The 13,368-nt window shown below is 41.5% G+C and overlaps 1 protein-coding gene across 3 annotated transcripts in view; it reads left to right on the top strand.

Annotated features, from left to right (window-relative positions):
* The first annotated feature begins 4,979 nt into the window (after positions 1 to 4,979).
* uvssa (UV-stimulated scaffold protein A) overlaps positions 4,980 to 13,368 on the top strand; it is a 109,439-nt gene continuing 101,050 nt past the window's right edge. For all 3 annotated transcript variants that reach the window (XM_084352856.1, XM_084352858.1, XM_084352857.1), the window contains exons 1-4: positions 4,980 to 5,166; positions 5,852 to 5,979; positions 10,188 to 10,341; positions 10,638 to 10,814. In XM_084352856.1, the coding sequence (XP_084208982.1) occupies positions 5,870 to 5,979; positions 10,188 to 10,341; positions 10,638 to 10,814 (441 nt within the window). In that variant the 5' untranslated portion in view covers positions 4,980 to 5,166; positions 5,852 to 5,869. The remainder of the gene's footprint in view (positions 5,167 to 5,851; positions 5,980 to 10,187; positions 10,342 to 10,637; positions 10,815 to 13,368) is intronic.

Below are 13,368 nucleotides of genomic sequence, written 5' to 3'. Positions count from 1 at the left end.
TTTGCTTCTTGATTTAAGTTCGGCCTTTGATACTGTAGATCATTATGTGCTTCTACACCGACTGGAACATTGTGTTGGTGTTCATGGGCTGGCGCTCTCATGGTTCTAGTCCTACTTATCTAGCAGAACACAATGCGTTAGTTTTAATAACTCCTTGTCCGAATGCTCTACAGTTATCGCTGGTGTGCCCCAGGGGTCTGTCCTGGGCCCTCTGCTGTTTTGTATTTACATGCTTCCTCTGGGTAGAATAATTGCTGAATACGGTATACAGTTCCATTTCTATGCTGATGACACACAACTATACATTCCACTGCAGCCTAATGACCCCTCTCAAATACAAAATCTGGAAACGTGTAAATCAAATCAAGATCTGGATGAGCCACAACTTTCTCATGCTTAATACTGCTAAGTCTGATCTGCTGGTGATCAAGCCTAATAATTATAAATACTTATCCGAGGGTCTTGGTCTCAATATTGACGGTTTTTTTTATCTCTGAAAGCACTCTCATCAGAAACCTCTGTGTTATTTTTGATCCAACCCTGACTTTTCAGTCCCATATCAAAGAAATCACCAAAACAGCTTTCTTTCACCTGCAGAATATTGCCAAAATCCGCCCTTCTCTATCCCTGCGTAGCGCCGAGGTGGTTCTCCATGCCCTTGTGTCCTCCCAATTAGATTACTGTAACGTCCTTTTTTCCGGCCTCCCCATCTGCACTACCAGGAGTCTCCAGCTTGCACAAAACTCAGCCGCTAGACTTTTAACGAAAACAGGTAAATTTTGCCACATAACTCCTGTCCTGGCATCTTTACATTGGCTGCCCATTCAAGCTAGAGCTGATTTTAAGGTTCTTCTGTTAACTTATAAGGCCTTGAATGGACTTGCACCACTGTATTTAACTGAACTACTCACTCCCTACACTCCGTCACGTCCTCTTCGTTCTCTTGGTTCGAACCTCCTGGTCATTCCATATATCAGTAAAAAGTCAGCTGGTGGTAGGGCCTTCTCCTACCATGCTCCTCTCTTATGGAATGGCCTCCCACAAGAAATCAGAGACGCTACATCCACTGCAATTTTTAAGTCTGGTCTTAAAACATACCTTTTTACCCAATACTTTGGTTTATACTAACTAATTTGATCATTTTCCTCTGGTGTTTTACTATTGTTTTATTTATTTTTTATTGTCTGTTATTATTGTACTTGTTTTTACTGTAAAGTGTATTGAGACCATGTACCATGGTGATTTTGCACTTTAAATAATAAATTGATTGATTCAGACCCATTACTCAGTACCTAGTTGAGGCACTTTTGACAGCATAGAGTCTTCTTGGGTATGACGCAACAAGCTTTGCACACCTGGATTTGGGGATTTTCTGCCATTGTTCTCTGCAGATCCTCCTTAACTCGCTTGGGTTCAAGTCAGGGCTCTGGCTGACCCACTCAAGGAAATTCACAGAGTTGGGTCATTGTCCTGTTAGGAGGTGAACCCTGGCCCAGTCTTAGGTCCTGAGCGCTCTGGACCAGGTTTTCATCAAGGATATCTCTTTACTTTGCTCTGTTCAGCTTTCCCTAAACCCTGACCAGTTGCCCAGCCCCTGCTGCTGTAAAATTATAGATCCATGGATCGGGCACTGACAGGCCCCATAACGTGGCACATAGAGCATGCACAGTTGAGTCACCCCCCATGATGCTCTGGGGCCTCTCATCATGCCCCGGGGCAATGAGAACGAGCAAATTGCGTTCTGGACAAGCGCTGCGCGTTCATGAGTGCTTGTGGATGAGTTTGAACGGTAACGACAGATCTACACAATCAAACGATGGATTTATAGCGCACATCAACCGATAATGTTCTCAAAGTCATGGTTATAGACTATACGTGGTTAATTTGTGTTGTTTTATTTTTTCTAAGTAAGGATAAAACGTTGTTCTCCGCTGTTTTCCTAACCCTCCTCCGGTCGTATGCATTTGTTTTCAGCGAAGTCAATCGGTGGATCGATGGATTATCATATACATGTTATGTTGTGTGTATTTGTGTAGTCCGATCTGTCATAAACAACAGATTACATGTTATGTTGTGTGTATTTGTGTAGTCCGATCTGTCATAAACAACAGATTACATGTTATGTTGTGTGTATTTGTGTAGTCCGATCTGTCATAAACAACAGATTACATGTTACGGGGCGCGTTTGTGTCGTGGACTCACAGTGCCACAGAGATGGGAGCTTTTTTTTTTTTTTCACCGAGACGAGAGAGCTGACCCTGTGGCCAGAGCGACTGTCTGTTTAGTGTTTCATACTGTACACAGTGACTCAACGAAATCAAACACTTATGGCACTATAATGTACACATGTGAGCCACAGTAATTATGGCACATGTTCCACCAAATACTAACAAAGTGATACACCATGTCCAGTCTCCCTCTATTCAGGATCCTGACTCTCCCTTTCAGGTGGAGCTGGTGTGATGTGTAAACAATGTTGTGTGTGAATCCAATAAAGTGCAGATATCTACCGAAGTGCAAGTGCCATTATTCATGTGCATTAAGTTGATTGTGCATATATGTATAAAAAATAATTGTAAAATATTTTCAAGGCTCAAACAAATCTGTCCCAAGTAAAAATTGTTTAATTTGTGATCACAGTCTGCAAAACTGAGAAAAATAGTTTGTAAGAGCTAAGTGAGAGTATAACATGTGACTGCATGTTGACTGTTGTTTCTTACTTTCTTTAAATAGAGAATGCGTTGACATTACGTAAGTAAAATGTGCATTTCTTAATTAATTTTATCTTATATTTTTCTATTTTATTCATCTTTATTATTTATTGCGTTGTAGTTTATACTTGCATCATCATCAGTATGCTCTGCTGCAGACTCCATACTTCCAGGCCATCAGACTGAGACGGTTCAAACCGTAATAAAAGGTCGTTATGATAGGACCCTGGTGACACACATCACCGACACTATCACATGCATGGTAAATAACTTTTCGACTTTTACACAGCAGTGGCACTGGCAGTAAGTGAAAATGCGGTCATTAAGCGGGTAATTTAACGCCAAAATACCTTTAGAATTGCATTTAAAATACATGACATTAAAATATGAAACTTGTATCACAACTCTGTCTCGAAAAAAACTCACCCTGGAGTCATTTAATTCACTTTTCCAGCCACGTTTAGCCCCGTTCAGAGCTGTCATTAAGCCAACAGGCATCCTCGCTCCCGAGACACAGCACGACCGCGCTTGGGAGTTCACGCACACAGCTGTGACGTCACCATGAAAAATGAGACTTGGGGGGGGGGGGGGGTTTCTGGCCTTTAGAAAACTTTTTGACGGTTTAAAAGTCCATGACTTAAAAATATGGAATACAAAGATTAGCAATTAACAGTGGTTACAGCCTAAGGTGTCCTGAGAACAGTTTTACAGGCTTCTCTTTTACTATTACGGCTTATGGGAAAAAGGCTTTCTGGGCCCCATGGGATTTTTTGTTGCAATACCGCGAGTGGCCACTGGAAAAAATCGGCGTGCCTGCTGAGAGGCTTCGTCATATCCAGGTTGTATTATAGATCATGGTCTGGTCATGATACATATGTATACCGAAATTGCAAAACGCAACAGTGCCACCTAGGGGACAATTTGTGTCCAACACACACCATACATGGAGATGCCTCTTACAACAGGCAAGCATCGAAATTGACCGCACTGCCACGCCCACAGGTATATCGGAGGCGAAAGCTTTTAATACATTTTCATCTTCAAGGTCTGAGGATGATCCTGAGTGAATGTGAAGTCTGTGGTGTTAAATCTGTAGGAGGAGTTAGTTAAAGTACGAGTCATGGGCCAAGTACAGAATGGGAAAAGGCCATAAGGGGGGGCGTTAGGGGGCACTACTGAGCTGTTGTGCTGCACCTGAGGGAAGTTGTGGTATCAAATTAACGTACTCATGGGTTAGAAGCTACGGGCCAAATTTGGTGTGTCTGCGAGCATCCTAAAGTCTCGAAAACTGTCGGAAAAATACAAATCGCCGCAAGTCATTCAAGATGGCTGACTTCCTGTTGCAGCAAAAATTCCAACAAAAATAATTCCTGGCTAAATCCTTGAGACCCATGAGTCCTGTAAATTTCATGACGATCCAAGACTGTTTCCAGGCGCACTAAACAACGTTAGGTGGCGCTACGGAGTCCCAGTTTGGTGAGTCGCGCTGACAAGCGCTCGGGCCCTAATAATAACCATGAATTATATCACAATCTCTGACAAAATAATCGCATCATTTTTTAGCATATTGTGCAGCCCTAATGTCCAGTCAATTGAATTTACCATAGGTGGACTCCAGTCAAGGTGGAGAAACATCTCAAAGATGATCAAGAGAAATGGGAGGCACCTGAGCAAAATTTCAAGCCTCATATCAAAGGGTCTGAACACTTACTGTGATGTTTCAGTTTTTACTTTTTAATAACTTCGCAAAATTTTCTAAAATTCTGTTTCTTTGTCATCATGGTATATTGATTGTAGATTGATGAGGGGAAAAAATTATTTAAACGATTTTAACATTAGGCTGCAACATGACAAAATGTGCAATGAATGCACTGTAGATGTGCACAAACACAATCTTTCTTTTGGTGAATGGTAAATGGACTTGCATTTCTAGAGCGCTTTTCTAGTCTACAAGATTTTAGATTGTGTTTTGTTTCTCCCACCTTGATGGTCATCTGTTAATGATAGGACTAAAATTTAAGGTGATACAGCAAATATTTATCATTATCACCACTGAACCAACAAACACATCGTAAGAATGTGATCTAAGAGTGTGCCTCTAAGAGACAGTTAGAACAAGAAGTGTATTAGTATCATTAATTGTTTTATACTACAGACTTGAGGTTAAAGAGCAAGTAGATTCATAAACAGCAAGGACAGTGTGGCGTATCGATGCTTTTATTTTGAAACGTCGAAGCGGTAGTACATACAGCCAACGGAAATAGCGTGTGTACTGCAGTTAGAGGAAGCTAACGTTATCTAGCTACAAACTATGAGACGATGTTAATATGGAAACGGAATAAAACAGCGGCCGTACACCTAATAGCTTGTTTAGTACGTGGACTTCGAGTTACTTTGGTCACTTCGAGCTAACAACTGGATAGTTTCAGTATTTTAAAAAGCAAGCTGCCAGCTGGTAAGAGGTTAAAGGGACAGGCTGTGTTTACATTTGTTAGCATTGAAGCAGCTAGTAGAGTGTTACCCTTTAAATTGATTTCAGTGATTCCTTTCCAACGCAAGCTGGACTTTAGTACACTGCGGATAGGATTTATATAATAATACTTAATTTTGTTTTTAAAATTTCATGTGAATGTGGAAATATGTAAATTGTAAAAACTAATTCACTTGAAATTAGCATTTAAAATTTGAGTAATGTGATAAATGTAGCTAATAGGTAGAGGACAAGGATAGAAAACCTTTCAATATCAGTACCATCGCACTCTAATATACTTAGTAATATACTAAATATGGTAAAGTATAAATGTAGTACAGTTGCTTTTTAAGCATCACCATCAACACTTTTGTGGTAAACAATAGGGGTACACCTTCTGTAACACCTTAAGAACAAAGTACTTGTTTTAATAATCCAAGACAGCCTTTAATTACCAGAAATCGTGACATGGTATACAATATCACCATGTGATCCAGTATTTTATTAAAATAGCAATACTTCCATATCATTTTTTCTTTCACTTGTGATTCAGACTCCACTGTTTAGATTTCTAGGTGTTTAAACATGTCTGCCTAATGTCTTGTATGGTTGGCTGGAGTTCAGGTAAACTCCTTGTTGTAAATATCGTATTACTGGTATTACTTGACAGGTGTGTTAATGAATAGTGATGGAGTCGTCTCAGAGGGACAGACTGTCGGTGCTGGTGGAGGAGCTGACCACATCAGGACAGCCACAGCTCAGCCAGGACAAGATGAAGGAAATCAAAAAGATCTGCAAGTATGTCACTAATTCAAAGACACCTGCCTCCTCAGAAAGATACTTCTGGCATACGTAACTGTGTACCATGGAGGGCTGAGAGTAAGCTGATTTACAGGTTATTTCACATACTAATTCTTTGTCTAAAAGAAGCCAAAACTTAGAAAAATAAACCAAAACAATAATATTTTAAACACTGCTGCACAGTTGCCATTTAGTGGTGATTGAATGCAGTTCTGAATCCTCTTTAAATAATTCTCAAAAAAAAAGACAATTTACTGTCACAGCAAAGCACTCAGCTACCCATTGTCTAAGAGACTAAGGGTCCCAAGTTCACTGTGTGGTAACTTAATTTATTCTAAATGTGATTAGTAATATGTAGGAATGCACAATTAATCATAACATTATCAAAATTGCAATCTGGTCAAGTGCAATATTCATTTTGCAGAAGCTGCAACTTTTTGATGAGGGCTAAATTTGTGACAAAACAGCATTATAATGAAGTACTGTAGAGCTGGAGATATGTCCTGACCTACAAAATCTGTTTTCCAGATGTAATACAACAGGTTTGTTTGAAATTAGTGATCCAAAATGGATCATACCCGACTAATCATAAATTATATCACAATCACAAAATCTGTCAAAAATAATCTCAATATGATTTTCTTTTTTTTTCCTACCATATTGTGCAGCCTTACGTATCACTAAAACACACTAAAAACAAAATGGTTAGGACCCTCAGACTTGAGGCCATGTCTTGATCCCAACATATAATTTATTAATTTCCTTCCATTCAACTGGATGGAATTTTCATTGTAGCTGGTGGTTTTAATCAAACAGACCTCAGAACGATTTTACCTAAATTCAGCATGTTCAGATCACCACCAGAGGAAATATATCCCGGACAATGTGTATACAAGTATTCTAAGCAGCGACAAAGCCCTCCATGTCCTCACTTTGGCCTATCAGATCATATTTCTCTGCTTCCTCTGCCTACTTACTCACAGTTGATTAAAAAGGGTCAACCCATCATTTAAAACTGTTAAAAGTGTGGACAGATGAAGCTACAGCAACATTTAAAGGACTGTTTTTGAGTGTACAGACTGACAAATGTTCAGAGATGTTGCCACTCATGATAACAACAGCATCAACATCAGAGGATTATACATCTGACAGTGACATCATATATCATCAATGTGTTGATGACGTGGTGAACACAGAGACCATAACATTATTCCCCAACCAGAAGGCCTGGGTGAATGGAGAGGTGAGGGCTCAATCCAGAGCAACAGCACTAAAGATATAAGATAAGATGTACCTTTATTGATCCCTCGTAGGAAAAATTAGATTTGGCACAGCAGAAAAAGGGAACAAACTGTCAAACTGTCAGTAACCATAGTGGATGTGAGAAAAATCCTGCTCGGAGTGAATATAAATAAGGCTGCTGGTCTAGATAATATCCCCGGCTGTGCACTAAAAACGTGCAGATCAGTTAGCTGATGTTATTACTGACATTTATAACATCCCACTCCCACATGAGACTGTTCGTATACCTAGAAGTCAGCTGTGTTAAAGCTCTGGTCTACGATCTGAGAAAGGTTTGAAAAAAGCATCCCCCCCACACACACACCCCTCCCCTCTGTGCTCCTTAACCCCTCCCCTCCGTGCTTGTATCGCTCTCCCCTCGGAGTCCCGCGACACACCCCCTCCGGCTACAAGCTTTTTTTTTTTTTTCTCTTCAACAAACTTTATGCGTCTGAAAAACAAACCTGTGTGAGTCTTGGAGCAGCTGTGTGTGTCCCAGCTGCTGTCTGAGTAGCACCAGACAGCAGCTAGGACACACACAGCTGCTCCGAGACACAAACGTGTCCGTAAACCGTAATCTCTTGTTTATGACAGATAAGAGACACAAATACACACATCGTAATGCGTTTATGATAATCCATCATATTGATTTAGCAAAGGCTTCGTTGAAAACAAACGGACAAGACCGGGAGGAGGGTTAGCAAATCAGTTGAGTAGTGACCGGGCGAGAGGTTGTTATGGAGAAATAAATCCGGACAAATAAGATAAAAATCCGGAAATAAATCCGAAACCCCTCCGCTTCGCGTTGGGATTTCATCCATCCCTTCATTCATCTTACTTGCTGCTTCATTTAGCTGCCACGAGCAAATAAATAGGCTGATTTGGTGTAAACATGTTAGCAATGTTAGCTTGTTGTTAGCTTGCAATGCTAGCATAGAGGCTAACGTCTCCGTCGAACAAGTAAACAAGTGTTGACAACACTGCGGAGACAGACACCATCTAATAACACAGAAACAAACTAACGGCAGCTTTCACAGTCATCAGCCAGCATCGGCATGAAAGTTATCTGTGTCACAACATCCACAATAGAGACGAAGGTTACCTGCTCAACAGAAACGCCGCTGTATCAGCACCGGGTCCATATCTTCACGGACCTTTCGCCACCGTTCAGATGATGACCCGATGTTTATTCGGTTTGAGCACTCTTTGTTTCACATCTCCGGTTTGTGTCTTTTCAGTGACAGACTTTCTTTCTTTGACTCTTTGTCGGTGGGGCGAGCAGAGGCAGCTGAACAGCTCAGGGCAAAACAAACCTCTTGTCCGCTTGTAGTTTCAAATGCGGAAGTGTGTCGGGACCAGACGTGAGCAGGAGCAGGAGAGTGAGCGAGGATTGGATCGGAAAATTGATCCAATAGGAGCCATCCGGGCCGGATGGTTCCTATTGGTCAATTTCTTTTCAGTTTTACAGACACTAGAGAGAATGGTTTTTTTTGGTTCCTTTTACTCTTCACATTGTGTGGGTGGTACTATTGGGTCATAACCACCATCTAAATGGTGTTAATAATAATAACAAATCTTTCAAATCGTAGACCATAGCTTTAAGTCTTGACAAGTTCCACCCTGTGGCTCTCACCCCAATCCTGATGAAATGTTTTGAGAAACTGGTTCTCCAGCACATCAAAGATATCATCCCTACCAGCCTGGACCCTCACCAGTTTTCTTTCAGAACCAACAGATCAACAGAGGATGCTATATCTTCTGCCCTTCAATCGGTCTTCACACACCCGGAGAAGAAGGGCTTGAGCACAACACTTTGCAGCTGGATATTGGACTTCTTCACAAGCAAACCCCAGAGAGTACAGATTGGCAGTCGCACCTCCTCACCATTAGTGCTCAGAACTGGAGCCCCCCAGGACTGTGTGCTTATCCCCCTCCTGTTTACATGGTAGACCCATGACTGCACACCAAGACGTCAAGAGAGCTCTCTTGTAGAGTATGCAGATGACACCAGCAAAGACCGGTCAACTTTTACAGGGGAGCAATAGAAAGCATCCTGACTGGAAACTTAATAAACTGGCATGGGTCGTGCACAGCCTAGGACAGGAAGGCTCTGCAGCAGATTATTAAAACTGCCAAGAAAATCACTGGTACCCATCTACAGAGCATCAGTGACATCGGTCAATTAGAGATGTCTGCACAGAGCCCAACGGAAACTAAAAGACAACACCCAGCAACACCCAGCAGGGTGAACATTCTGTTCACCCTGCTGCCATCTGGCAAAAGATACAGAAGTATCTGCTGCCATACCACCAGACTACAGAGCAGCTTCATTCCCCAGGCTGTGAGACTCCTCAATTCATCATCAACACCCCATGTTCTAAAAAAGATAGCTCTGTTTTTGTGAACATTGTGTTTTAAAAAATGACAATAACAATAATTTGCCTTGTAACCTTGTAATTTACCTTGTTATTTTTTATTATAACTGTCGGTTCTGAATTGAGCTCAAGTCTCAATTTTGCTGTGGGGCCCCTCTGCAGTTTACTCCAACCATGAAAATGTTTCAGTACATCTCTGATGTTGCAAAGTATGCTCTGTAGTCATTGTAATATGTCACAGCATTGTTTTTTTTGGTATTTGTTTTTTTTCTTGATTACTTAATCAAAAGGGTTGAGTGTAGTCACTCAACTACAAGAGAAACATTTCTAGTGGGTCATACCCCTGGTTTTGTCTTTTGGAAGATGAAATTAAAACATGCATATTGTTAGCACTCAGTGGCAAAAAGTGACCTATACTTGTACAAAGCACTTGCGAGCAAGCTGACATGAAGCAAAAAGTGGTAAAGAAATAATCATACATACTGTTATATGGAATTGAATGAAAAAATCACTGATACGTCTTCACTCGATGTCTCTCATTCCTCCCAGAGTGTCGAATGACTGCATAGACCATGTTTACCACTCAGTGATGTCACAGCTTAGCCAAGAACATGCTGAGGTCCGACTGTCTGCCTTCCAGATAGCCAGTGAGCTCTTTACCAGATCACATCACTTCAGAATGCTGCTGGTGGACAATTTCCAGGTACTGGCATTACGTAGACATGTAGTTCATCTCAGATATTTCTTTATACCATGTACAAAATTACATCACCTAATTGTACTTCGTTAAAAGAATTTGGAGCATAGTTTTCATTTTGTTTCCTTGGGAGTGTAAGTTTTCAAAGTTTAAATGAATTTTAGAATTTTCTATGATAAAGTTTAATAGTTTATGTTTCTGTAAGGGATGGTGTTGACAGGACAGCTCTTGCTGACAGTATGTCATGTTCCAATCCCTTTTCTTTTCTCTCCCTGTCTCTCTCAATCCTTCTTCTCCTGCAGGAGTTTTTGGAGTTGACTGTAGAGACTGACTCAGAGCAGCCCCTCCCCCCCCCTAAACAAGTAGCCAGGAAACTGAGGTCACTGGCCATCCAGACTGTCCAATCATGGCAGGCCTCGTATGGGATGGCCTATAAGAAGTTAGCTCTGGGCTACCACTTTCTCAAACAGGTCAAGAAGGTGAGAGGATGGTAAACCAGTACAATCCATTTTTTCTTTCATTTTGTGAATACCCATGAAATACATTTGTAAGAATAAATTATTTTTGAGTCTCATTCCCAATGATGATGATGGTGATCAATGATGATTGTAATACTGAAGATTAGACAATTGTCTGTGGAAACAGGAAGGTCCTATTTGTTAGAAAACTTGATTTTTGAGTCCTATTCCTAACTTGTCAAAAACTGGGCTTTGGGACGGCAACCGATGCGACCTACAATCCCAAAGTGTCAGTATTTGATGAGTTGTAGGATGAGTAGGACCTTTTAAGCCCCTGTTGGTGGTGTCCTTCCTGTTTCCACAGGTAATTTGTCTAATATCTTCAGTTTTACAATCCACAATGGCCTGGCTGTTTTGTTTCTACTCCAATCCAATCAGCTGACCAATCATAAACAGATTTTGAGCAGTTGTTGGCATCTGGGAAAAAAACAACTTCTGCCTAGGTAACACCTGTGGTTCCTCTGTCCTCTCTCTGAGCTTCTCGCCTCCTCTGAGACACAGTTAAGGGACTGGAACATCCTCCATGATGGTCCAGCTTGAGCAGTTTCCTGGTCGCAAGATGGAGGGAGAATGGTCTAGCTGCAGCCCTGCAGACTCTATAAACCACACCCCCTACAAAACACAGCCATTTCCTAGCAACTGAGAAAGTGAGGCCACGGTCACACATACGCAAAATTAATATCAGCCTCTCGTTCACTTCCATTCCACCACAAGAAAAGGGGCAAAAACACAAATAAACCCAAATATACTAGAAATGGTAGTAGTAGTTATAGTAGACGCTGTAGTACAATAAGTAGTAGTAGTAGAAGTAGTGGTAAAGTAGTAGTATTAGTAGAATTACTAGAATTACTAGTAGTAGTCATAGTACAAAATAGCGGTAGTAGTACCAGTAGCATTAGCAGTAGTAGTAGTAGTTGAAGTAGTAGTAGTAGTAGAACTACTAGCTGAAGCAGTAGCAGAACAAAAGTTGAAAATTTCCCATAGGAAATAATAAAGGAAATTTTGCAGAAAAAGCTGAAAATTTAAAAGGCTGCAAAGGCAGAACGGCTGAAAAGCAATAGGCTTGCTGACATTGCAAGACATTGCTGAACTCTGCGATGTCTTTTTTATTTCTGTAGAGTGAAAAATGAGGGCGCTAGAGCGAGGGTACCGTCCTCTCTCCTCCAGAAATGTAGGCTCAAAATTAACATTGTGGCTTATGGGGGAGTTGCTGGAGTGCTTGTTGCTCTGGGCCTTCTACAGCCTAAAGTGTAAGTCCTACATCTGAAAGTATATATACAGGTCCTTCTCAAAAAATTAGCATATTGTGATAAAGTTCATTCTTTTCCATAATGTAATGATAAAAATTAAACTTTCATATATTTTAGATTCATTGCACACCAACTGAAATATTTCAGGTCTTTTATTGTTTTAATACTGATGATTTTGGCATACAGCTCATGAAAACCCAAAATTCCTATCTCAAAAAATTAGCATATCATGAAAAGGTTCTCTAAACGAGCTATTAACCTAATCATCTGAATCAACGAATTAACTCGAAACACCTGCAAAAGATTCCTGAGGCTTTTTAAAACTCCCAGCCTGGTTCATTACTCAAAACCGCAATCATGGGTAAGACTGCCGACCTGACTGCTGTCCAGAAGGCCATCATTGACACCCTCAAGCAAGAGGGTAAGACACAGAAAGAAATTTCTGAACGAATAGGCTGTTCCCAGAGTGCCGTATCAAGGCACCTCAGTGGGAAGTCTGTGGGAAGGAAAAAGTGTGGCAGAAAACGCTGCACGACGAGAAGAGGTGACCGGACCCTGAGGAAGACCGGGAGAAGGGCCGATTCCAGACCTTGGGGGACCTGCGGAAGCAGTGGACTGAGTCTGGAGTAGAAACATCCAGAGCCACCGTACACAGGCGTGTGCAGGAAATGGGCTATAGGTGCCGCATTCCCCAGGTCAAGCCACTTTTGAACCAGAAACAGCGGCAGAAGCGCCTGACCTGGGCTACAGAGAAGCAGCACTGGACTGTTGCTCAGTGGTCCAAAGTACTTTTTTCGGATGAAAGCAAATTTTGCATGTCATTCGGAAATCAAGGTGCCAGAGTCTGGAGGAAGACTGGGGAGAAGGAAATGCCAAAATGCCTGAAGTCCAGTGTCAAGTACCCACAGTCAGTGATGGTCTGGGGTGCCATGTCAGCTGCTGGTGTTGGTCCACTGTGTTTTATCAAGGGCAGGGTCAATGCAGCTAGCTATCAGGAGATTTTGGAGCACTTCATGCTTCCATCTGCTGAAAAGCTTTATGGAGATGAAGATTTCATTTTTCAGCACGACCTGGCACCTGCTCACAGTGCCAAAACCACTGGTAAATGGTTTACTGACCATGGTATTACTGTGCTCAATTGGCCTGCCAACTCTCCTGACCTGAACCCCATAGAGAATCTGTGGGATATTGTGAAGAGAAAGTTGAGAGACGCAAGACCCAACACTTTGGATGAGCTTAAGGCCGCTATCGAAGCATCCTGGGCC

This window comes from Pagrus pagrus, assembly GCF_965226575.1.
Source record: "Pagrus pagrus genome assembly, chromosome: 5".
NCBI classification, from domain to species: Eukaryota; Metazoa; Chordata; class Actinopteri; order Spariformes; family Sparidae; genus Pagrus; species Pagrus pagrus.
Note: the sequence above shows the minus strand (reverse complement) of the source record. Positions and strands in the feature narration are given on the sequence as shown.